Source organism: Sturnira hondurensis, unplaced genomic scaffold (genome assembly GCF_014824575.4).
Source record: "Sturnira hondurensis isolate 20B ecotype Veracruz unplaced genomic scaffold, ASM1482457v3 Scaffold0004322, whole genome shotgun sequence".
Taxonomy (NCBI): domain Eukaryota; kingdom Metazoa; phylum Chordata; class Mammalia; order Chiroptera; family Phyllostomidae; genus Sturnira; species Sturnira hondurensis.
This window is the reverse complement of record NW_028076953.1, coordinates 51,465-74,645: the sequence shown is the minus strand read 5'-3', so window position 1 is coordinate 74,645 and position 23,181 is coordinate 51,465. Positions and strand designations below refer to the sequence as shown.

Here is a 23,181-nt window from a genome sequence, read left to right as displayed (position 1 = left end):
CATACTTTTCTAATTGATATTTCTTGCTTTTATTTCTCTTCTCACATTCAGACCCATTAATCAAATAACCACCTAAATTTTTTCTCTTTGGAAGTTGTCCACTTAAAGTTGTCATGTTCACAAAAAAAGTTTAGATCAGTCCCCACTTTGAAACCCAAATGAAACCAATAAAAACAAGGCAAAATTACATTTTCTGCTTTCTCAATCATTTTCTTCCCTGTACTATACCATCCTTCCAGTCTAAGTCTCCAAATATTTTATATCCCTCATTTAGTTTATCTTCCACATCTGGTTTGTACATCTATCCTTTTGTCACTGTTCCTAAATATATCTCAAATCTGTGTCTATCTCCATTTTTATTTTACCATTTTTATTTATGAGGCTAAGTCAGTCTCATCTTTTGTTTGAAGTAATTTTTTTCTGAAGCCTCCTCCTTGTTCCTACCTTGACCCTCTCTAATAATTCTCTTCAAAGCAGCTAAGTAAAGTTTAACCTAGTTACTTTTAATGCCTTCATTTAACTTGCATTATTCTTACATAAAATCCATACTCCTCAGAGGCCCACTATGATGTAGTGTCTCCTATTTCTCCAAACCCATCTTTTATATTTTCTCCACTGCTGTCAATGACACAGCTTTATACGTGTCATTTTTGCCCTTGCAAATTGGGAGCCCTTTCCTATCTCCAGGTCATTGCACTTGTGGTTCACTCTGTCTGCAGTGCTTGTTGCTTCTTTATCAAGCTGGTTCCTTTTATTTAAGACTCTGCACAATGTCAGCTCTCAAAGTAGTCTTCCCTGACCATCCTGTCTCATGCTGTCCCTCCACTAAATTTAATATAGTATGAATGTATTTTATATATTTATATATTTACTTATTGATTTTTTCTTATATTAAAATTAAAATCAGTAGAGGAAAAACCTCACCTGGAGTTTTTGCTGACAAGTTTGCAGCAACAAGGATAGCATGTAGAACATAGTAAGCAAACAATAATCCTTTTTCAATTGAATAAGAGAAAGATAAATCAGAATGTTTATCTTTTAGCTCACTGTTATTTTTATGTGGCTTTAGCTAGTTGAAGCACAGTACCTTAGTGTTGCAGAATATCTTATAGATTAGCATGTTCAAATTCTGTGAAGTCTGTGGGTGTGACTTAATGTAAAGAGTATCTGACACTGTGAATGTGAAATAAATCATGAGAAAAACAGAGGACAACTTTTTGAATTTCATGGGCAGAAAATGAGAATATAAAAGCAGCATCAACCACATGTCAACACTTTTTCTATTTTGATTCCATGCAAGGCTCTCAGAAGTTCAGTTTTCCCTCAACATAGAAAAAAAATCAGAATGAATTTGATGTGACCATGTTTCTGTTTGAGAATGTTTTAATTGTTGCTTAGATCCCTTGAGTTAGTTTTGGTTCACAGCATCTTTAAAACAAGTAAGAGTTGAGATGCAACCACAATAATTTATGGGGCCTTATAAAAGGATGCCTTATGTTTTTTTGTTAGGTTGTTTTTTTTCTGTTTTTCTTTTTTTCACATTTTTTATTGTTGTTCAAGTACAGTTGTCTGCATTTACCCCCACAACTCCCCCCACACCACCCATCCCCCACTTCCCAACCTTGATTCTACCCCCCCTTTGGCTTTGTCCATTTGTCCTTTATATATGTTCCTTGATGACTGTTCCCCTTTTCTTCCCCTTATCCCCTCCCACCTCCACTCTGGTTACTGTCGGTTTGTTCTTAATATCAATGTCTCTGGTTATATTTTGCTTTCTTGCTTGTTTTGTTGATTGGGTTCCACTTATAGATGAGATCATATAGTATTTGTCTTTCACCACCTGGCTTATTTCACTTAGCATAATGCTCTCCTTATTTTTATTTTTATTTTTTTTACTCATTCTTGTCTCTCCATAGTTTCATCCATAAAGAGCAGATATCACATGCCTGGCCTATAAATTGGCTATAAATTAGCAGGACCTTAGCACTCATTGGCTATAAAACTCCAAACATATGGTGTTTCTGTTTATTTTAGCCACTGCTGTATCTCCTGAGACTTGAACATACCCCCAGTGCCAAGAACACAATGGGTACTTAATAAATAACATCAGACAAATTGTCTGGTTCATTCTTCAGATTACTTAAGGGGCTTGATGTAATTACAGTACATTCAACTAGCTTAACCTTTTCAGGGAGTCATGATTGTGGAACAGTGAAATCAAAGCTTTCTTTTTTGTTGCATGCCCTTTCTCTCATCTAATGTGTGGATAGCCCACAGAGATATGAATGGATATTGTTTACAATGGAAAATGGAATTGTTGATCTGTATAAATCAAACTTACGTGAAAGAGTATGATCACTAAAAGTATGAGTAGTTAGATGATGTATTTACAAATTTGGACATCCTTGAAATGGAGAAAACACCATGCTATATCTTAAGGCATTTATAACCCTATGAGTCCATGGGCTTCTTGGACCATATGTTGTCACTTAATGTTGCTTTTACCATCACCTTCAGGTTTCCCTCTGGGCTCTACGGTGCAGTCTGAAACCAAGGGCATCTGGATGTGGTGTGTGCCCCACCCCTCCAAGCCTAACCACACTCTGGTCCTTCTGGACACTGAGGGCCTGGGTGATGTGGAAAAGGTAATGCACAGAGTCACAAATAGATCCTTTTTATTTTGGTTTTTCTTCTTCTCTCTTCATTATCCTTTATAATTTAACTGTTGTGATCTATTCCTGAAATGCTGAAATCCAAGTATATCGAATGAGGTAGGCTTTGGTCTCTTTGGAACTCATTTCTAGGTTAGATAAAATAATGTAGTTTGTTAGGTAAGATCTTTTATTTCTGAGTACTGAAGTGAATAATTGTATCTATTTTAATTGACTTTTACTGAGAAGCTGAATTCAAGGGTCTTGAGCTGAGGTATACACTGTTTAGATTATAACTAAATGCTGGCTTCTGTAATAATTTAAACAACACAAAATTTTTTTTGCCCATTATTAAGGTTGTTCATCATCCCGCACAGACGCTTGCTTTTGAGCTTATTTTCTCTACTTATCTCAAACCAGATAACTCTACTTATTGCATTCTAACTTTCATTTTGCTTCTGCAGGTCTTTCCACTTGGATACTTCTTTCATTTCTTCAAGTCAACATTTTACAAATCCTTTAACATCCAGCACAAAATTTCTAGAGCTGTTTCATATTAAACACACATACTCTTTCTCCAAACCCAGTATATTTTGTTCCCCTTTGACGAATTCATTATTTCTATTTGATATAATGGCAATTGTTTTCACTAAGATTCAATATTGCTATGTAGACTTTTAATTATATTGTCATCTTCATTGCACTTGTTTTTCAAATGTTTGTAAATACCATGAGACAGCTATCTCAAGTGTAACAATTATCATATTTATCTTTGCTGCTCTGTAACTAAGAAGATATGTAACATTTGTAGTAGTTTATAAGTATTTAATTTAATTGGTTTATTTTGAGAGTTCCGTTTTGACTGGCATAGTAGATATTCTGTAGTTCACTTTCTGTTACATGGACTTCTGGTGTCACTTATGAATAACTAATTGCTCAAAGTTGTCTTATTTGATTCCATTCAGAGTAAAAGAACACTTTGAGGAGGTTATTATTAGAATTCCATGAGAAATCTGAGGTCATCAGAAATGTAATCATCAAAGCTGAGATCTGCCTTTAGTTCTGATTTCAAGGTTATTTCTTTATACCAAACATACTATGATGTGAAATAATGAATAATGATTGAGTTTCTGGAAAGAAGACTGAAAAGTGTTTTGTAATGTGTTTGCTAGGGTGATTCTAAGAACGACTCGTGGATCTTTGCCTTGGCCGTGCTTCTGAGCAGCGCTTTAGTCTACAACAGCATGAGCACCATCAACAATGATGCCTTGGAGAAACTGCAGTATCCTTCCCAGTTTTCTTGAGAAAGTGATGGAAGTGGAGACCAAATTGGGTTTCCCTTCCATGTGATTGAGTGGCCTTTGGTGGAACAGAGGAACAATGTGTATAATAATGTTTTTAAAGAAAATGTAGAAATTGTAGGGGTAGGAAGTTCCTTTTCCTTAACCAGGTCCTAGTTATGTGACCGAGCTCACAGAACTCATCAGGGCAAAGTCCTCCCCTACACCAGATGGAGTAGAAGATTCTACAGAGTTTGTGAGTTTCTTTCCAGACTTTATCTGGACTGTACGGGATTTCACCCTGGAGCTGAAGTTGAATGGTTGCCCTATTACAGAAGATGAGTACCTGGAGAATGCCTTGAAGCTGATTCCAGGTAACAGGGCATGACTGGGCAGTGGATGGTCCAGTACAGGGTGGGAGGTGCTACACACTGTCTGTCATCTCTGGATTTGTGCTTGTGTTTTTGATCAAGCCCCATAGGCATGGTTACTGGGACCTAGGTTGTTATTTGTTGTTAAGTTCCAGTGACTATAATTAAGCTCACGCAAGAAGACTGGGGCTTCATGTAGAGTGAAATTATTCAAAACTAAATTTCACTTAAGATAATTTATGCCTTACCATGCAAATACAATGGATGCTAAAATGTTCCAAGGACCAGACACTTGTTCTTTATTACGTTTCTCCTTTTTTGTGTTGATGAAAACAATGAACTATATAATTGTTAGGCATAGAATCACAATGATGTATACATTTCCCTCAGTTCTTACTCTTCGCAAGGAGGTATATACATTTCTAGTGCGTGCTTAGTTGGATCCTCTACAAAAAGTTAATTTACACCCTAAATAGACCTGATGATCTACTATCAGTGCATATATTTTAATTAGTTATTATTATTTTGTACATTGGAGTAGAACTGACATACAGCCTGGGTAGAACTTGTGCCTGCAGTTATCCAAGTGCAAGGGGAAGATAAGCAATGTTGTTCACCGGCCCCTCCATGACTCACTGATCAGCTCCTTCAGATTTTGGGAGGCTCATACAATTCCCTTCTCTTCTCTGCCTGGTCGCTCTCTTTTCCTTGTTGTGCAGGAGCTGTTCAGATGTCTCCCAAAAGGAATTGCTCTAAATATAGGTGCACACTCATGTGTTCATGGGCCTGCATCTTTTTCTATTTTTTTGAGGTGTAACTTTAGGTTATTTATTTGAGATTTTTCTTGTTTCTTGTGGCAGACATTTATTATTATGAACTTCTTTCTTAGAACTGCATTTAAGGAATCCCATATTTTGGAATGTTGTATTTACATTTTCATTTGTCTCAAGGTATTTTTTTATTTCTCTTTTGATTTTTTTCATTGACCCATAGGTTGTTCAGTAGCATGTTATTTAATCTCCACATACTTGTTATATTTTCAGTTTTCTTCTTGTAGTTGATTTTTTTTCTACCACTGTGGTCAGAAGAGATGCTTGATATGACTCAATCTTTCTAAATTTAAGGCTTGCTTTATGACCTGACCTACAATAGATCACAATCATGTGTGCTTGAGAGCATGCATTCTGATGCTTTTGAATAAAGTATTCTGTATATACCTGTTAGGTCCATCTGATCTAATGTGTCATGGAAGGTGCTTGTTTGTTTATTAATTTTCTCCATGAACTATCTATTGATATAAGTGGGGCATTAACATCCTTCACTCTCATTGTATTGCTGCCTATTTCTCTCTTTAGGACTGTTCATGATGCCTGCCTTTTTTGGTCTCTTACTACATTCTGTGTCTTAAATTCTATTTTGTCTGATATAAGTATTGCTACTTCAGATTTCCTTTGGTTTCCAGCTTCATGGAACATCTTTTATCATCCCTTCACTTTTAGTCAGTGATATCCTTACATTTAAAGTGAGTCTCTTGTAGGCAGCATATAGATAGGTCTTGTATTTTTACTTATTTAGTCAGTCTATGTCTTTGGATTCAAGAAGTAGTCTATTTACATTTAAAGTAGTTATTGATAGATATGTACTTATTGCAATATTGTTTATTGTTTTCTGGCTATCTTGGAGTTCCTCTCTTTCTTTCTTCTTTTCTTCTTCGCTCTCTTTGTGGTTTGATGGCTGTATTCAGTAGTATGGTTAGATTCATTTCTCAGTATCTTTCATGTTATCTATTATAAGTTTTTGCTTTGTGGTTACCATGAGGTTGACATATAAGAGCATATTTAATAGTCTATTTTAAGCTCATAAATATTTACATTTGAACACATTCTAAACATTTTTAGTCCCCCCATTATGTTTTTTTTTGATATCACATTTTATATCTTTTAATCTTGGGTATTCATTAATTAATTATTATAATTACAGGAATTATTATGCTTGTTTTTTAACTTTTGTACCTGCTTTATAAGTGATTAATCCACTACCTTTACTTTATAGTTACATTTACCAGTAATAGTTACACTTTCATGTGTTTTCTTCTTACTAATTGTACACTTTATTTTCAGCTTAAAGAATTTTCTTTAACATTTCTTTTAAGGACACTTTAGTAAGGATGCCCTATGCTAATCATTACTCCATGATCTTTATAGCTCCTCTTCATTTTGTTCTCACAGTTTATTTCCAACATGAGTTGGAATAGACCAGAAATTGATATTTGACCATCACTCATTAAATCACTAATTAGATAAATATTTAATAAATCAGTCACCATTTGGTTTTGTGGATACCAGCCATAAATTTCTTTTTCTTGGGCAGATATTTCCTAATGCCCTAGCCAGGTGGCTCAGTTGATTGGAGCATCATTCCCACACATCAAAAAGATTGTGCGTTTGATTCCTGGTCAGGGGGCACATACCTCGGTTGAGAGTTGGATCCTTGGTCAGGGAGCATATGGGAGTCAGCTGATGGATATTTCTCTCTCACATCGATGTTTCTCTTTCTTTCTCTCTCCTTTCATTTCCTCTCTCTCTAAAATCAGTAAACATAGTCCTTGGATGAGGGTTAAAAAATTCTTTCCAGTAATATGTCATTTCTATGAGTTTAATTTGTAATTTGTGTCAATACGTTAAAGGAGTTCTATGAGTATAGAAATCTCCATAGTTCAAAATCCCCAGTCTTAAAAATCTTTAGCTGTCTTGTCTCAGACTGTGCTGATTATAACTATGTTTTTCATTTTTCCCAGGTCTAAATCCCAAAGCTGAAATTTCCAATGTACCCAGGGAGTGTATCAGGCACTTTTTTCCAAAACGGAAGTGTTTTGTCTTTGACCGGCCAACGAAAGAAACAGAGCTCCTACCCCATATTGAGACCATTTTGGAAAGCGAACTGGATCCTAAATTCCGGGAACAATCGGTTAAGTTCTGTCATTATATTTTCACTCATGGAAAGACCAAGACCCTCAAGGAAGGTGTTGAGGTCACTGGGAATCGTGAGTCTCCTTTTTCAAAACCTTATTTCTGAGTGGTGTAATATGGACTAACTATGTAATTATAATGTGCTCTTAAGTAGTTTTATTTTATGTAAAAATGCATACTCTACACTCTGTAGGAAATATGTATTTTTGTAATTATCTCCTGTTATGGGATTTATAAATTCCTTTCCAAAACCCCAAATATTATCACTGATGTCTTGAAGTCCCACATTTAAGAACCCCACTACTGATAATAAAATCACTAATTGGATATAAAAATGGGTACATTGTATTTGCAGGGGAAGTCCTACATATTAAGTTTTTTCTTTCTTTTTTTGTTTTACTATTTATGCTATTGCTGTTATTCCAATTATTTGCCCCTTTGGCCCCACTGCCCATGCTTCCTACCACTTCCATAGTCAATCCCACACTGTTGTTCATGTCCATGGGTCCTTCACATATGTTCTTTGACTAATCTCTTCACCCTCTTTCAGTCAGTCCCTCCTCCCTCTTCCCCTCTTACCACTGTCAGTCTGTTCCATGCTTCTATGTCTCTAGTTCTATTTTGCTCATTAGTTTATTTTATTCATTAGATTCCTCTTATATGTGAGATCACATGCTATTTGTCTTTCACTGAAGGACTTATTTCACTTAGCAGGATAGTCTCCAGTTCCATCCATGCTATCACAAAAAGTAGGAGGAATTACTCTTTTTTTCTGCTGCACAGCATTTCACTGTGTAAATGTACCACAGTTTTTAAATCTACTCATCTACTGATGGGCACTTAGGCTGTTTGCAACTCTTGGCTATTGTAAATAGTGCTGCTATGAACATAGGGGTGCATAAGTTTTTTAAATTGTATTTTTTCCATTAGCATGTAGTCCCCTTATACATCTCTACCCCTGGAAATAACCACACATAGTCCATGTCTATGAGTCCTTTTTCATTTTTGCTTAATCCCTCCACTCCCTAACACTCCCACAACCAGCTGTCATCCTGGGTTCCAGGATTCTTAGGGTATATTCCCAGCAGTGGAATTGCTGGGTCACAAGATAGTTCCATTTTTAGTTTTTTGAAGAAATTCTATACCGTTTTCCACAGTGACTGCACCAGTCTTCATTCTTACCAACAGTCACTAGGGTATCCCTCTCTCCATATCCTCACCGGCACTTGTTTGTTGATTTATTAATGATTGCCATTTTGGCAGGTGTGAAGTAGTATTTATTGTGGTTTTAATTTGCACTTCTCTGATGGATAGTGGTGTTGGTTGGGCATTTTTTTCATATGTCTATGGACTCTTTGTATGTCCTCCTTGGAGAAGGTCCTTTGTCCATTTTTTTCATTGGATTGTTTGTCTTCCAGGTATGAGTCATAAGAGTTCTTTGTATCCAATGTCCAACGTACATGTCCAATGTATCATTGGCAAGTACGTTCTCCCATACAGTCAGTTCTCTTTCCATTTTGATAATGGTTTCTTTAGACATACAGAAGTTTTTAAATTTGATATAATCCTTTTTTTCTTTATTTCCTTTGCCTTGGAGATATATCAGCAAAAATATCGTTATGTGAGATATCTGAAATTTTACTTCCCATGTTTCTGCTAGGATTTTTATGATATCATGACTTATATTTAACTCTTTCATCCTTTTTGAGTTTATTCTGGTGTATGGTGCAAGTTGGTGGTCTTCTTTCTTTCTCTTTCTTTCTTTCTTTCTTTCTTTCTTTCTTTCTTTCTTTCTTTCTCCCTTTCTCTCTTTCTCTCTCCCTTTCTCTCTTTCTCTCTCTCTCTTTCTTCCTTCCTTCCTTCCTTCCTTCCTTCCTTTCTTCCTTCCTTCCTGTCTTTCTTTCTTTCTTTCTTTCTTTTCTTTCTCCCTTTCTTTTTTTTTTGCTTGTACCAGTCTAGTTCTCCCACCACCACTTATTAAAAAGACTATTATTACTCCATTGAATGTATGTTCCCTTTGTCAATATTAATTGACCATGGAGTCATGGGTTTATTTCTGGATTCTCTATTATGTTCCATTGATTTATGTGTCTGTTCATATGTGAGTACCAGACTGTTTTGATTATAATGGGCTTGAGGTATAGTTTGATATGAGATATTGTGATCCCTCCAACTTTGTTCTTCTTTCTGAAGATTGCTGAAGCTATTTGGGGTCTTTTTTGGGTCCATATGAATTTTTGGAGTATTTATTCTAGATCTGTGAAATATGCTATTGTTGTTTTTGTAGTAATTGCATTGAAACTATAGATTGCTTTGGGTAGTATGGACATTTTAATGACATTAATTTTTCTAACTCATGAACTTAGTATGTGCTTCCTTTTATTTGTGTATATGCTTTCTTTTATTTGTATCTTTCTCAGTTCCTTTTTGTCAGTGTTCTATAGCTTTCTGAATACAAGTCTTCTACCTCCTTGATTAAATTTATTCCTAGGTATTTTATTTTTGTTGTTGTCATTGCTATAGTAAATACGTTTTTTTTCCTTAGTTTCTCTTTCTGGTATTTCATTGCTGGTGTACAAAAATGTTATTGATTTCTGAATATTGACTTTGTATCCCACTACTTTGCTGAATTCGCTTACTAGGACAAATGGATTTTTGATAGAGTCTGTGGGGTTTACTATATACACCATCATGTCATCTGCAAATAATAATAATTTTGCTTCGTTCTTTTGAATTTGGATGACTTTTATCTCTTCTTCCCGTCTGATCACTGTTGTTTGAACTTTCAGTACTATATTCAATAACAGTGGTGAAAGCAGACACCTTGTTTTTTTCCTGATCTTAAAAGAAACAGTTTTGTTTTTTGCTCATTGAGTATGATGTTGGCGGTAGGTTTTTAATATATACCTTTCTTATGTTGATGTATACTCCCTCTATTCCCACTTTGCCGAGTGTTTGTCTCATAAATGGGTGATGAATTTTATTAAATGCTTTTTGGCACCTATCAATATGATTATGTGATTTTGTCCATTATGTTTATGCAATATATCACGTTTGTTGATTTGCAAATATTGCACCACTGTTGCATCCCTGGAGTAAATCCCACTTGATCATGGTGTATGATTTCTTTTAATGTATTACTGGATCTGGTTTACCAATATTTTGCTAGGATTTTAGGATTGGTCCTATCATGTGGTCTATTGTTTAAAATGATCATGTGCATTTAAAAAGGATACATATTTGCTTTTTTGAGGTGAAATATTCTGTAAATATCAATTAAGTTCATTTGATCTAGAGTATCATCTATTACCACAATACTCTTTCTGATTTTTTATTTGGAAGACCTATTTTTGACCGTGTGATGTTAAAATCGCCTCTAATGGCTATTTTATTATCAATCTCTTTCTTAAAGTCCTCCAGGATTTTCTTTATATATTTAGGTGTTCCTATATTTGGTACATGTATGTTTATAAGGGTTACATACTCTTGGAATATTCCCTTAAGTATTATGTAGTGACCTTTTTTGTCTCTTGTGGCAGCTTTTGTTTTGAAGTCTATTTTGTCTAAGCATTTTATTAAATGCTTAAAAGAAATAACAGCTATTTTTCATGTCCATTTGCATGGAGTATTTTTTTCATACCTTCACTTTCAGCTGTGTGAATCTTTCGTTCTGAGGTGGGTCTCTTGTAGACAGCATATATGTGGGTCATGTTTTCTTATCCATTCAGCTACCCTGTATCCTTTGATTGGAGCATTTAATCCATTTACATTTAAGGTTATTATTGATAAGAGTATTCATGGCCATTTTTCTTCCTTTATACCTGTGTTCCTTCCTTTTTTTCCTTGTCTTACCTTTTTCTCTTCTTCCTCTCCTCCTCCTCCTCCTTCTTCTCCTGATCCTCATCTTTTTTTCTTCTAGCCAGTCCCTCTAGCATCTCCTGCAATGCTGGTTTGGGGGAGATATACTCTTTTAGCCTTTTTGGGGGGTCTGGTACCTCTGTATTTTACCTTCCATATTAAATGACAGCCTTGCTGGATAGAGTAGTCTTGGTCAGGTCCTTGCAATATTCAATGCTGGTGCCTTCTGGCTTGTAGTGTTTCTGCTGAGAATCAGCTGATAGCCTTATGGGAACTTGTATGTTATTTGTATGTTACTATCTCTTTCTCCCTTGCTGCCTTTAAGATTTTTTCTCTGTCTTTAAATTTCGCCATTTTAATTGTGTTGTGTCCTGCAGTGGGCCTCTTTGGGTTCATCTTGATTGATACTGTATGTGCTTCCTGAACTTGCATGTCATTTTTGCTCATTAAGTTCAGGAAGTTTTATGTCATTAGTTTTTCAAATGGGTTTTTATCTTTTGTTTATTTTCTTCTCCTGATATCCCAATGATGAAAATATTGGTATGTTTCATACTGTCCCCGAGCTCCCTTAACCATCTTCATTCTTTTTGAGTCTTTTTTGTTTTGTGCTTCTGACTGGGTGGTTTTTTTCTACCTTGTCTTCCACCTCTCTAATTTGATATCTGCCTCGTCCGGCTTACTTTTAATTCTTTGCAGTGTATTCTTCATTTTAGATATTGTGATTTTTTTACTTCTACCTGGTTCTTATTCATAGTTTCTATGTGCATTTTCATGTTGATATAGTCCCCACTAAGTTCCTTGTAGATCCCATAAAGTTCTTTGTAGTTCTAAACTCCTCAAGCCTCCTTATCACCATGACTTTGAACTCTATGTCTGATAAATTGCTTGCTCAATTTCATTTAGTTCCTTTTCTGGGAATTCCTTCTTTCCTTTTGATTGGGAATTGTTTCCTTGTCTTCCCATTTTAGGTGACTCTTTTGGTTTCTTTCTACATATCAGGTTGATTTGCTTTAACTTCCTGTTTTTGTGAGGTGGCCTTCTGTGGTAGGAGACCTGTGGGACTCAGTGGTGCAGTCTCCTTGATCTCTTATGCTCTTGCACAGGTGCTGACAGAACAAAACAAAACAAAACAGCACAGAAAATAAAACTCATGTCAATAAAAATGCCCCACCCCTGCAACAATAGCAACATCAACAATAAATGATCAGATATAATAAAGGTGGAAAGAGAATAAGTTTATTATAAGAAAGTTAAAAAAGAATATGAGATGATAAAGGAAAGAAAAATTATTTTGGGAGGGTAGAGAGAGGAGATATAATAAGCGTAGGGAATAGAATACGATGAAGAAGGAAAAAATAAAAGCTAAAGTGTAAATAAGAAAGATAAATAAGAAGGCAAAATGGGGCAAGAAAGGGGAAGCGAGAATATGAGGTTTGAAATTTGTGGAAAAATTAGGAACAAAATTGAGGGAAAACCACAGCCACAGAAATATCAATGACAAATGAGCAAAGATCAGCAAATGTGGAAAGAGTGAGACTATTATAAGACAGAAGAAAAGAATATGAGATGATCAAAGAAAAAAGAAAAGTGATTTTGAGAGGGTAGAGGAAGGAGAAACAACAAGAGTAAGGAATAGCAACAAGGTGAAGAAAGGGAAAAATAAAATTTAAACTGAAAGTAAGAAAGGGAAGGAAGAAGGCAAAACAGAGTAAAATAAGAGTAAAATATGAGATTCAAAATAAATTTAAAAATACTGAACAAATAGGAACAAAATTGAAAGAAAATCAATTACAACAGTGATATCAATGATGAGTGAGAAAAGATTAGTAAAGGTGGAAAGAGAATATAATTATTATAAGAAAGAGAAAAATAATATGAGATGACTAGAGGAAAGAAAAATGATTTTGTAGGCTAGAGGGAGGAGAAATAATAAGAGCAATGAAAGAAAAGGGGTGAAGAAATGAAAAATAAATTTTAAAATGAGAATTGGAAAACAAGAGAGGGAAGAAAGAAGGCAAAATTGAGTAAAAAAAGGGAAGAGTAAAAGATGCGATTTGAACTGAAAGACCGTGAACTGACAGGAACAAAATTGAGGAAAAAAGAGAAAAAATGTTAAAAAGTTCTGTGAAAGAAAGAACAATGCAAACAATGAAAAAGAGCTAGGTGGATCTCAGCAGAGTCCAGTGCTTGTCTGGTGGACCTTCCTTCTGGATATGACTCTGGCAATGTCAGATGTTGTCCCCGTCTAGCTCTAGGCAGCCAGCTTGAGGCTGCAAGTGATCCACAGTCTGTGGCTATCTCCTTCAGGTTTGGCTGTGTCCAGGATGGTCCTTGCTGCTCTTCCCTGCTGACTTTTCATCAGCACAAGGTCGAGGGGTGGGTCATCCAACATCTGAAAGCTCCACAGGTATCACCGCCATTGGCCTCTATCTGTGCTCCTGCCATTAATTAGTCTTAGCCTCAATGCTGACCTGTCTGTTTCTTAGAGGACTTTCTGATGTGATCGGGAGGTTGGGACCCTTGGATCTCCCCCAGGAGCTGCTGTTCAGACTTTGGTAAGACAGGGGGTATGTTCTACTGCCCCTGTGCCACACGTCTTGGTCTATCCCAGGTTATTTTCAATAATGTGTAGCTTCTGATGAGTTAGCTGTCTGTTTCATGTGAACTGCCAATCTGTAACAGGGTCAGCTCTTTCCATTAGCTTGGTGTTAATGGAAACTCTGTCTAAGGGCCAAGGCTAGGTGGGGCCCTGAATACCCCTTGCTGTGCCAATTTCTGCATTCCCTGCACAGCTGGTTTCAGTAAAATAGGGCCACAGGAACCAGCTTGGCTTGTAGTGGCTGTAAATTTCAGAAAGGCCTCCTTTGATGTCTCCCTTTCTTTCTCCTGCAGATATGCACTGAGCAGGTTGCTCCTGAGCCTGGCAGGGCTGCAGGAGGAGGGTGGGCAAGGCTTTCCCTTCCCAGAGGTTTTTACTCTGTGGGTGTAGGGGTGAGTGGAGTCTGTCTGGCTGCAAAGAATCTCTGGTGCTCAATTCTTGCCTTTGCAGGAGATGCAGTCCAAACCTCTGTGGTCTGCACAGCACCCTGCTTGCTAGCGGAGCTGAGGGGGCCTAGCAAACACCTTCTTGCACAACTTCCTGCCCAGCTGGATTCTGTGGAAATAAATTGCACTTTCAGTTTGGTCTCTTTTCCAGAAGAGCAGCTGCATGAGGGGTCCTTGTCCAGGCATGTTTCAGCTTCTCTTAAAAAAGTTCCTATGCTGTACCCACATTGCAGTACTGAGTCACTCACTGCCTGACTCTCAGCACATACCCTCTCTCCAAAAAGCAAAATGTCTCTCCCAGTCTTGCCTGGCTGCAGTCTGCTGGTTCCTTTGACAGACACAGGTGCAACAACCTGATTGTTTTAGGAGTCCCTATCTGGAACCCTCCAGGTTGGTGTTCCCATTATGGACTTGCTGCTCACTGTGGTGTGTAGCCTGGGTTTCCCAGATTCCATATATCCTCCCAAGTCACTCCCCATACGTGTTGGGCATCCTTGTGTGGGACTAGGGCTCCATGCTTTCCAATGGGAAGGAGTTCCAAATCTGCTTTCTGTCTAGCCTCTCCCCTGGTAAGGTGACATGCACAGGGTATTTCCCCTACAACTTACAACATCTCCTCACCAGATGATACAAAGCATCTCTTGTACTCTTCTTGGCTTTAAAACTTCATATCAGCTAAGATTCTGTTGATTGTTCAGGTTAATTGTTAAAAGATCAATCAAAACTTTGAGTTGGGGACAAGAGCAAGTGGGCTCAGATTCTACCTACTTGGCCATCATCTTCTCTCCTCCAGGTGTTTTTTTTTTTTCCCAGAGAGACTTCTTGGGAGTTGGAACCAGTCCAAAATAAATATTCGTTTCTGAGTACCTGAAAATCTACTGAGAGCTTAAAAATTAGGAATAATTATTATCTGAATTGTCCTTCTTATCTCTTTACCTGTGTAGTTTATTTTTCTTTTGCTTGTGTAATGTGTAATAATTATTCAGACACCTTTGATTATGTTGGATGAAGGTAGGTACTTAACATTTTTTGTGATGGCCTACAGAACACTAGGATAATGACTAAATGTGAAAATGAAGTTGATGGTAGGACTAAGTAGGTGTGTATGAGTGTGTGTGTGTGCAGTTTTTAAATTTTGATCTCAGAATCTTGGATTTCATTGAGTGATAAATTTATATTAATCCCCATTTTCTGCTTTGTCCAGGGTTGGGAACTCTGGTGGTGACTTACGTGGATGCCATCAACAGTGGAACAGTGCCTTGTTTGGAGAATGCGGTGACAACTCTGGCTGAGCATGAGAACTCAGCGGCCGTGCAGAAGGCAGCCGACCACTACAGCGAGCAGATGGCCCAGCGAGTGACGTTCCCCACAGACACGCTCCAGGAGCTGCTGGACCTGCACGCGGCCTGTGAGAGGGAAGCCATTGCTATCTTCATGGAGAAGTCCTTCAGGGATGACCAGAGGGAATTTCAGAAGAAACTCATGGTATTTTGTCTTAGCATTTGTCTTTCTTAATTCTTGCTTTTCTGGAACAATGCCTGCAGTTTTATATATTCATCTCAAAGCTCATCTCCTATTCATGGTACAGTAGTCTGGACTACACTGAGGGAGAAATCTAGAGGACTATAGTTATCTTTTTCTCTAACTTAGGAAAGTTATTCAGGATCTGTCTGATCTGTTGAGCAAAATCAGTGTTGATTTCTCCTTTAACAAACTGTGGCATGATTCCAGAACTCCTCAAAGTCATTTCTGAGCTGGTCGCTCTCTAGGTATATGCACTCCTATTTCTAGACACTTGATTTCCTTAGACAGATTCTTTTAACAGATCATTATTTATATTATTTTTACTTGTATCATGTTTATTGAAGATAGAATCACAGGATGCTCCAGCTACAAGGAAGTACAAAGACTATATAATGCAGTTTCAACATGTTACAGATAAAGATGAGGCCTGGAGAGGTTAAGAAGCTTTAGCAGAATCTTGCAGAGACTTTTCAGAGTTGGAAATAAATCTCCTGATTCTTGCTACATTGTTTGTGCTGCTCTACCAGAATGTTTTTCTTAAGAGGACCACAGAGTACCCAGCTAATAAATTCTTTGGAATTTTTATCTTTTCTGTTCCTTTCTTCTGGTGACATCTGTCTATATTTCTCTTGTAGGAAATCATAAAAAATAAGAAGGAGAGTTTTTTGCTGAGAAATGAAGAGGCTTCTGTGAAATACTGCCAGTATATAGTTGATCAGCTTTCGAAGGACCTAATGGAAAATATTTCAGAAGGAAATTTCTCTGTTCCTGGAGGGCACACGGAGTACACGAAAGCAAAACAAAAGATCGAGCAGCGCTATTGCGAAGTTCCCAGAAAAGGAGTGAAGGTGAATAAGGGTGCATGGAGATCCTGCAGATTAAAGTCAAGAGGGTCTCCTGAAAATCAGAGTGCGGAGCACCATGGGTATAGCATGACTGTTAGCTTTTAAGGTCCGCTATTTGCTCTTTCTTCCTGAGTAGAAACGTCCACTCCCAAAGATGAGTATAAATTTCTGAAATCTGTGAGAGACATAACAGGAATTATGCCTTTGTCTAACAACACGATATTTAGCGTACTAAGTGTTAAGGATTTATGGTACAAAGTCAGAATATTTGTAGCCAAAGCTAATTAAAGTGAGAGAGAGTGTCAAATAGACAATTACATGGAGTGGTAACACTTATGAACCTATGACCCCGGGATGCACTGGTGATACTAATAAATGTGATAATAATAGTACAATTAACATGTTGAACTGTTATTACCTACACCAGAGTGTTAAATTCTTTCTCTTAACATTTTAACTTCATCTTACAAAAAATGTTATGGAACATTTACTTTTATTACCCACATTTTATATAATAGATGTGAATTAGGAGGCACAACCAGATTGTGTAATTTGCTTAAAGTTACCCCTCGAGAGAGTGGCTAGGGAGAATAGCAGCATATTCAAGACTCCATTTCACATTGGGCATATAGTCTATAAAACCTCCCAGAAGAGGAGGGGAGTTTAAATTTCAAAGTACTGGGGGTTTAATTTCAACCTGTACAACCTTGTACAGGTTGTGTAGGTTGAGATGGTATCCGAAGGGAAGAGCTCCAAGTAAACATGGAAACATGAAAGCACCAAGAGATTATGAGTATGTGCAACTGCACATAATTCTGACTGGTTGGAACCCAGAGAATACGGAGAGAAGTAGAGCTGGAAGGGGGACTGGAGGAAGATATGGAGAGTCTCTGGCTACAGTTAGGGGGTCTCTATAGGGGGTCCTGGAGCATTTCACACAGAAAGTAAAATGGCGTGAATGAACTTGTTTTCACAGAAGAAATCTCCTCAGTGGTACTCTGAGTTCTTCATTCTTTCTTGATTCCTCAGGCAACAGAGGTCTTCCAACACTTCCTGCAGTCACAGGCATCAATAGAGAAATTCATCCTGCAGGCAGACAGAGCCCTGACACAAGGGGAGAAGGACATAGCAGGTATGGGGCCTGACGCAATTCTTAGTGCAATGGGTAGGTTCCTGCAGTGCTCTCTGACAGAGCATGTGACAGTCTGCCCAGAACAACAGATTTCCCCTTCTTCTGTAGAATGCGCATTCTGCCAAATCTCGAAGTCATAAGCAGAGTTGTGGTTGGATGTCAGCCAGACAGTCAAGGTCTTTTCCATTACATTCTCAGACCTGCTCTTGACTGGGTAGCCATCCAATGAAATCTGAGATTCTCCATCTTCTCTTTCAAATTTCACTTATTCTTTCATCTCAAGAGGGTAAAGTTCAGTCCTGATTTTTAATTTCTTCTCTTTGTAAAACCTTCCCTGGGCAGTGGAGCGGGCCAAGAATGAGGTCGCTGGGAAGGAGCAGGAGCTGATGAAACAGATGCTGCAGGAGCAGGAGCAGCAGATGGAGGCCCAGAGGAAGAGTCTTGAGGAAAACTTAGCCCAACTGAAGAAGAAGCTGGAGCAAGAGAGAGATGAGGCTCTGAGAGAACAGACCAACGTACTGGAACACAAAATGAGGGTAAGTCTGGCCACAGCTTCAGTAGTTGCTGATGGCGATTGCCCTGGTAAATGAGGAAGGAAAGGATGAAATTAAAGCAAAATTAAAAAGAGAGCCACTACTGCTATCTACTACATTCAGTTCACCAAAACTACTGAATCCTGGCTTTCCAAGAGGCCTTTGAGTTTTGCTCCACACTGAGTCTCTGGAGAGTCCAAGATGACCTTCGCTCCTCCAGGTCCTTGGAGAACATAAATAACCTCTCCAAAGTTTGAGTTTCTATGTTACTATGATTCCTGTGTGATCTCGTAGAGACCTAATTAAACAGAGATCATCAAGTGGCTATTCCAACCAGGTGTTTTTAATATAAGCAACAAAGGGGTACTTCACCAAGATCACACTCAATGATCTGGAAACCCATTACCAGCAAAGACAGGGATTTGGATCCACACTGGCCTAAAACTATCAGATATGTCCAGACTTAGAAATGTGGGGAACTGACACCTTATAAACCTGCTGAGTTGTCTACATGTCTGGACAGTTTGTGTAAGTTACCACATAGCACTAGGGGGATTCTCTTTTTTTCCCCATCTAGAAGTGTTTACATCAGATTCCTTGATCAGCTTATATGCTCCAATTATTTCTACACTATGGGAGACCATGCCATCCTAATTAAGTCTGAAAACTTGTGCAAGTGAACTAAGGGCTCCCTCCTAATTTATACTTTTGGTTGGATCGTATTATTGCATTTTTCTTTGTACCTGCCTCAGTCCCATTGAGCACCATCCTTCCTCTCACTGTTCAGGTCTAACCTAGAAGATATGGTCTGCTTCCAATATTATTCTCTGATGATCTAATGAGAATACTTTTGTGGATAAAATAAAGAAAATGTAATGACATTCTTGCATATGTAATTTTACTCTTGAGAAATGAGGATTTTCTAAAGTTTACCTTTTCCTCTTTCCACACCCTTTGTTTTAGTTGCAAGAAACTTGGCTTAAGGAAGGATTTAAGAAGAAGTCTGATGAGATGGAAGCAGAGATAAATCGTCTGAGAGATTTTATTGAGAGTACTAGAAAGGATAAAACTCCCTGGATTTCACAGGCCCTGGACAAACTTGGTGATGAAGCCACCGCAATCCTATCTGTTCCTGCTAAACTCGTTGGTATGGGTGTGAAAGCGCTGGGCTCACTGTTTAAATAGGATTAGCTTTTTATAAAATGAGATTGTAGAATGTGCATATGTGCTCTGCTCTATTTTTGGCGTACACATTTTTTAGTTTCACTCACAAGAGTTTTAAAAATAAAAAGTGCCTGACATACATTGGCTAGAGTAAGAGTTAGTTTTATTCATTTAAATAGAAAAACAAGCAACTATTTGTAATTGAAGTTGGCAAACTTTGGCCTACAGGCTAATCCTGTCCTGCTGTACATTATTACAAATAAAGTTTTATTGCAATACCACACCCATTTACTTACTTATTGTCTATGGCTGCTTTCGTGCTACAACAGCAGAGCGAAGTAGTTGCAACAATCACTGTAAACCCCACCAAACCTAAAATGTTTTGTTTGGGGCACTTTATAGAAAAAGGTAGACACTCACTTGTTTAGGAGATAGAAAGAGACCAAATTTGAAGTAGAGGCAACAATTACTTTTGAAAAAACTTATCAAGAACACTACCGAAAATCAAAAAAGAAGAAGTATATATTCAAGTTGATTCTTCCCTAATTCATTTATAAATTGAATATATTCTGAGGTACAAAAAAATAAAAGGATGTTGTTATCAAGATAACGTGGTTGAAATGGGTGAAGGGAGTCAGCAGAAACAAACTTCCATTTGCAAAATAAATATGTCATCGGGATGTAATGTGCAGCACTACTTGCCATATGTGACTATAGTTAGCAATACTATATTGCATTCTTGAACATTGCCACGCGAGTAGATCTTTAAAAATTCTCATTACAAAAAAATTCTGTAACTATGTAGGGTGGCAGATGTTAACTAGATGCATTTTGGTGATAATTTCACAATGTAAACAAATATTGAATAACTGTGTTGTGTGCACGAAACTAACACAAAACCATATATCGATCATATCTCAATTTAAAAAGATAGGTACAAGTTTTCATTTATATAACTGTAAATGAAAATGCTTCAAATGCTTTAAGAATTGTCAGGGTAATACAGAAGAGTAAAGAAGAGAATCCTGTCTACGCCACATGAGAAACTGTTCTACACCTGCATTACTTAGACCAGTGCAGCACTGAGTCCCGACAATATGGACAGAGCTATAGAACAGTTCACATCATCTAGAGACAGAAATAGATACTTTTAGGAACTATTTATCTTAAAGGTATTATTTATTTTTAAAAGTATTCTTTGATTATGCTATTACAGTTTTCCCAATTTTCTCTTTTTTTATCCCCCCTCTGCCCTGTACCCCCAACCCCCCAGCATTACGCCACCTTAGTTCATGTCTACACATATAAGTTCTTTGAGTTCTCTGTTTCCCATACCATATTTGACCTCTCCCCATGTATTCTAATGCCTACTAATTATGCTTCTTCTTCCCTGTACCTTCTCTGCCCAATTCCTCCCTTCCCTCTCCCCACTGAAATCCCTCCATGGGATGTCCATTCTCTGATTCTGTTCCTGTTCTGGTTGCTTGCTTAGTTTTTGTTTTCATTGTTTTTCTTTTCTTTTAGTTCCATTTGTTGATAGTTGTGAGTTTGTTGTCATTTTACTGTCCATAGTTTTTTGTCTTCTTCTTTTTCTTAAGTCCCTTTACCATTTCATATAATAGGGGCTTGGTGATGATGAATTCCTTTAACTTGAGCTTATCTGAGAAGCACTTTATCTGCCCTTCCATTCTAAATGCTAGCTTTGCTGGATAGAGTAATTTTGGATGTAGGTCCTTGCCTTTCATGACTTCAAATACTTCTTTCCAGCCCCTTCTTGCCTGCAAGGTTTCTTTTGAGAAATCAGCTGATAGCTTTATGGGAACTCCTTTGTAGGTAGTTCTCTCCTTTCCTCTTGCTGCTTTTAGGATTCTCTCTTTATTTTTAATCTTGGGTAACTTAATGATGATGTGCCTTGGTGTGTTTTTCTTTGGGTCCAACTTCTTTGGGACTCTCTGGGCTTCCTGGACTTTCTGGAAGTCTATTTCCTTTGCCAGATTGGGGAAGTTTTCCTTCGTTATTTGTTCAAATAAGTTTTCAATTTCTTGCTGTTGTTCTTCTCCTTCTGGCGCCCCTATAATTCAGATATTGGAACGTTTCGGGTTGTCCCAGAGATTCCTCAGCTTCTTAACTTTTTTAGATTTTTGTTTCTTCATTCTGTTCCAGTTAGATGTTTATTTCTTCCTTTTGTTCCAAATCATTGTTTTGAGTCCTGGTTTCCTTCCTGTCACTGTTGGTTCCCTGAATATTTTGCTTTATTTCATTTTGGGTATCTTTTATTTGTTCTTTCATTTTTCGACCAAGCTCAATCAGATCTGGAAGGATTTTGATTACCAAGGCTTTAAATTCTCCATCAGATAGGTTGGCTATCTTCTCATCATTTAGCTCTTTTTCTGAAGCTTTGCTCTGTTCTTTCATTTAGGTCCTATTTCTAAGTCTCAGCACACCTGATAAGTTGTAAGGGGCTGGGGCCTTAGGTGTTCACCCAGGCAGGGCCACCCTCCTTGCTGCGCTGCCTGTGAGGGAGGGGCCAGAGAGGGAACAATGCAGCTCACCTGCTCAGCTCTAGCCCACTTTCCGACAAACTATCCTGTGAGACTGGGAATTTCTCCCACCATGGCAACCCCAGTTGTAGTCCACAGTCAGCCCTGAGGCTCAGTTTTGTCTTCAGCCAGCCCTGCCCGCACGGTCTGCTGCCTAGCCGCAGTTTTTCTGAGCTGGCCCCGCATCACCACGGGTTCTTACTGGTCTGGTTATTCTGGTTGACTTTTTCTTTAATTCCTTGGTTGTTAGTTCCATGCAGTTTGATTTTCTGGCACTTCTGATTGTTTATTGATTTTAGATTGGTTGTTATCTTCCTTTTGGTTGTGTGAGGAAGCAAAGGGTTTCTACCTATGCCTCCATCTTGGCCAGAACTCCTTAAAGGTATTATTTCAAGTCAGTAGAAAATAATGACCTGTTGAATAAATTATCTAAATTATCTAAAACAACTTCATAGACACCTACAGAGATCAGAGGTTAGATCTCACATATATATATATATATATATATATATATATATATATATATATATATATATGCAAACTCCAGACTGACTAGAGATTCAAAAAAAGATTAAAATCACACAATTTGGAAATCTCAAAAAAATCTTGGAAGTCCTTACTAAACATGATATAAAACCCAGAAAACATAAAATATATATGAAAGTGCATAAAACTGAAAGAAGTTTTGTGGATCTTTTTTTTTTTTGCCAAAAATGGAGTCAAAGACAAATAGCGCTCTGAATATATATTATCAACCACTATCAAAGAAAAAGAGCTAACTTATATAAGTAATATGAAAGATATAAAACTCCATATATGTGATTAGATAATTCACAGAAAAGAAAACATATGCATTCTTACTCATATTTAGACAATGGAACTGAAACTACCGGATATAATCTTTCACTCTTCAGATTGACATGGATCAATAAATTTGTTAACAAATTGTGTTAGAGACAAAAAAGTTTCATACGCAACTGTTAATTGCATAATTTCTGTTGCAAAATTGTCCTCATATTTCTTACATTTTAATGTATTTTTATCTTGATATAGTATGTTCACTTTTAGGACAGGCATGTGAATGATTTCACACACAGGTACACACACAAATGAGATCCACTGTAGCATCATTTTTAATGGGAAGATTTGTAATACAGAGTTTAGTAGAAACATCATACACATAGTAGAATTGACCAGAATGTACAAAGATTTAAGATGCCAAGTGCTATATATTATATTTTCTTTTGAAAAATGACAAAGGAAGTTACT

At 37.4% G+C, this 23,181-nt stretch overlaps 1 protein-coding gene across 1 annotated transcript in view; it reads left to right on the top strand.

Annotated features, from left to right (window-relative positions):
• Nucleotides 1-19,663, top strand: part of LOC118986509 (guanylate-binding protein 6-like) — a 30,351-nt gene extending 10,688 nt beyond the window's left edge. Inside the window, exons 3-11 of the mRNA XM_037045452.1 lie at nt 2,518-2,645; nt 3,824-3,933; nt 4,109-4,305; nt 7,100-7,345; nt 15,379-15,659; nt 16,334-16,546; nt 17,573-17,675; nt 18,018-18,211; nt 19,172-19,663. Of these exons, the coding sequence (XP_036901347.1) occupies nt 2,518-2,645; nt 3,824-3,933; nt 4,109-4,305; nt 7,100-7,345; nt 15,379-15,659; nt 16,334-16,546; nt 17,573-17,675; nt 18,018-18,211; nt 19,172-19,393 (1,694 nt within the window). The 3' untranslated portion in view covers nt 19,394-19,663. The remainder of the gene's footprint in view (nt 1-2,517; nt 2,646-3,823; nt 3,934-4,108; nt 4,306-7,099; nt 7,346-15,378; nt 15,660-16,333; nt 16,547-17,572; nt 17,676-18,017; nt 18,212-19,171) is intronic.
• Nucleotides 19,664-23,181: the final 3,518 nt, after the last annotated feature.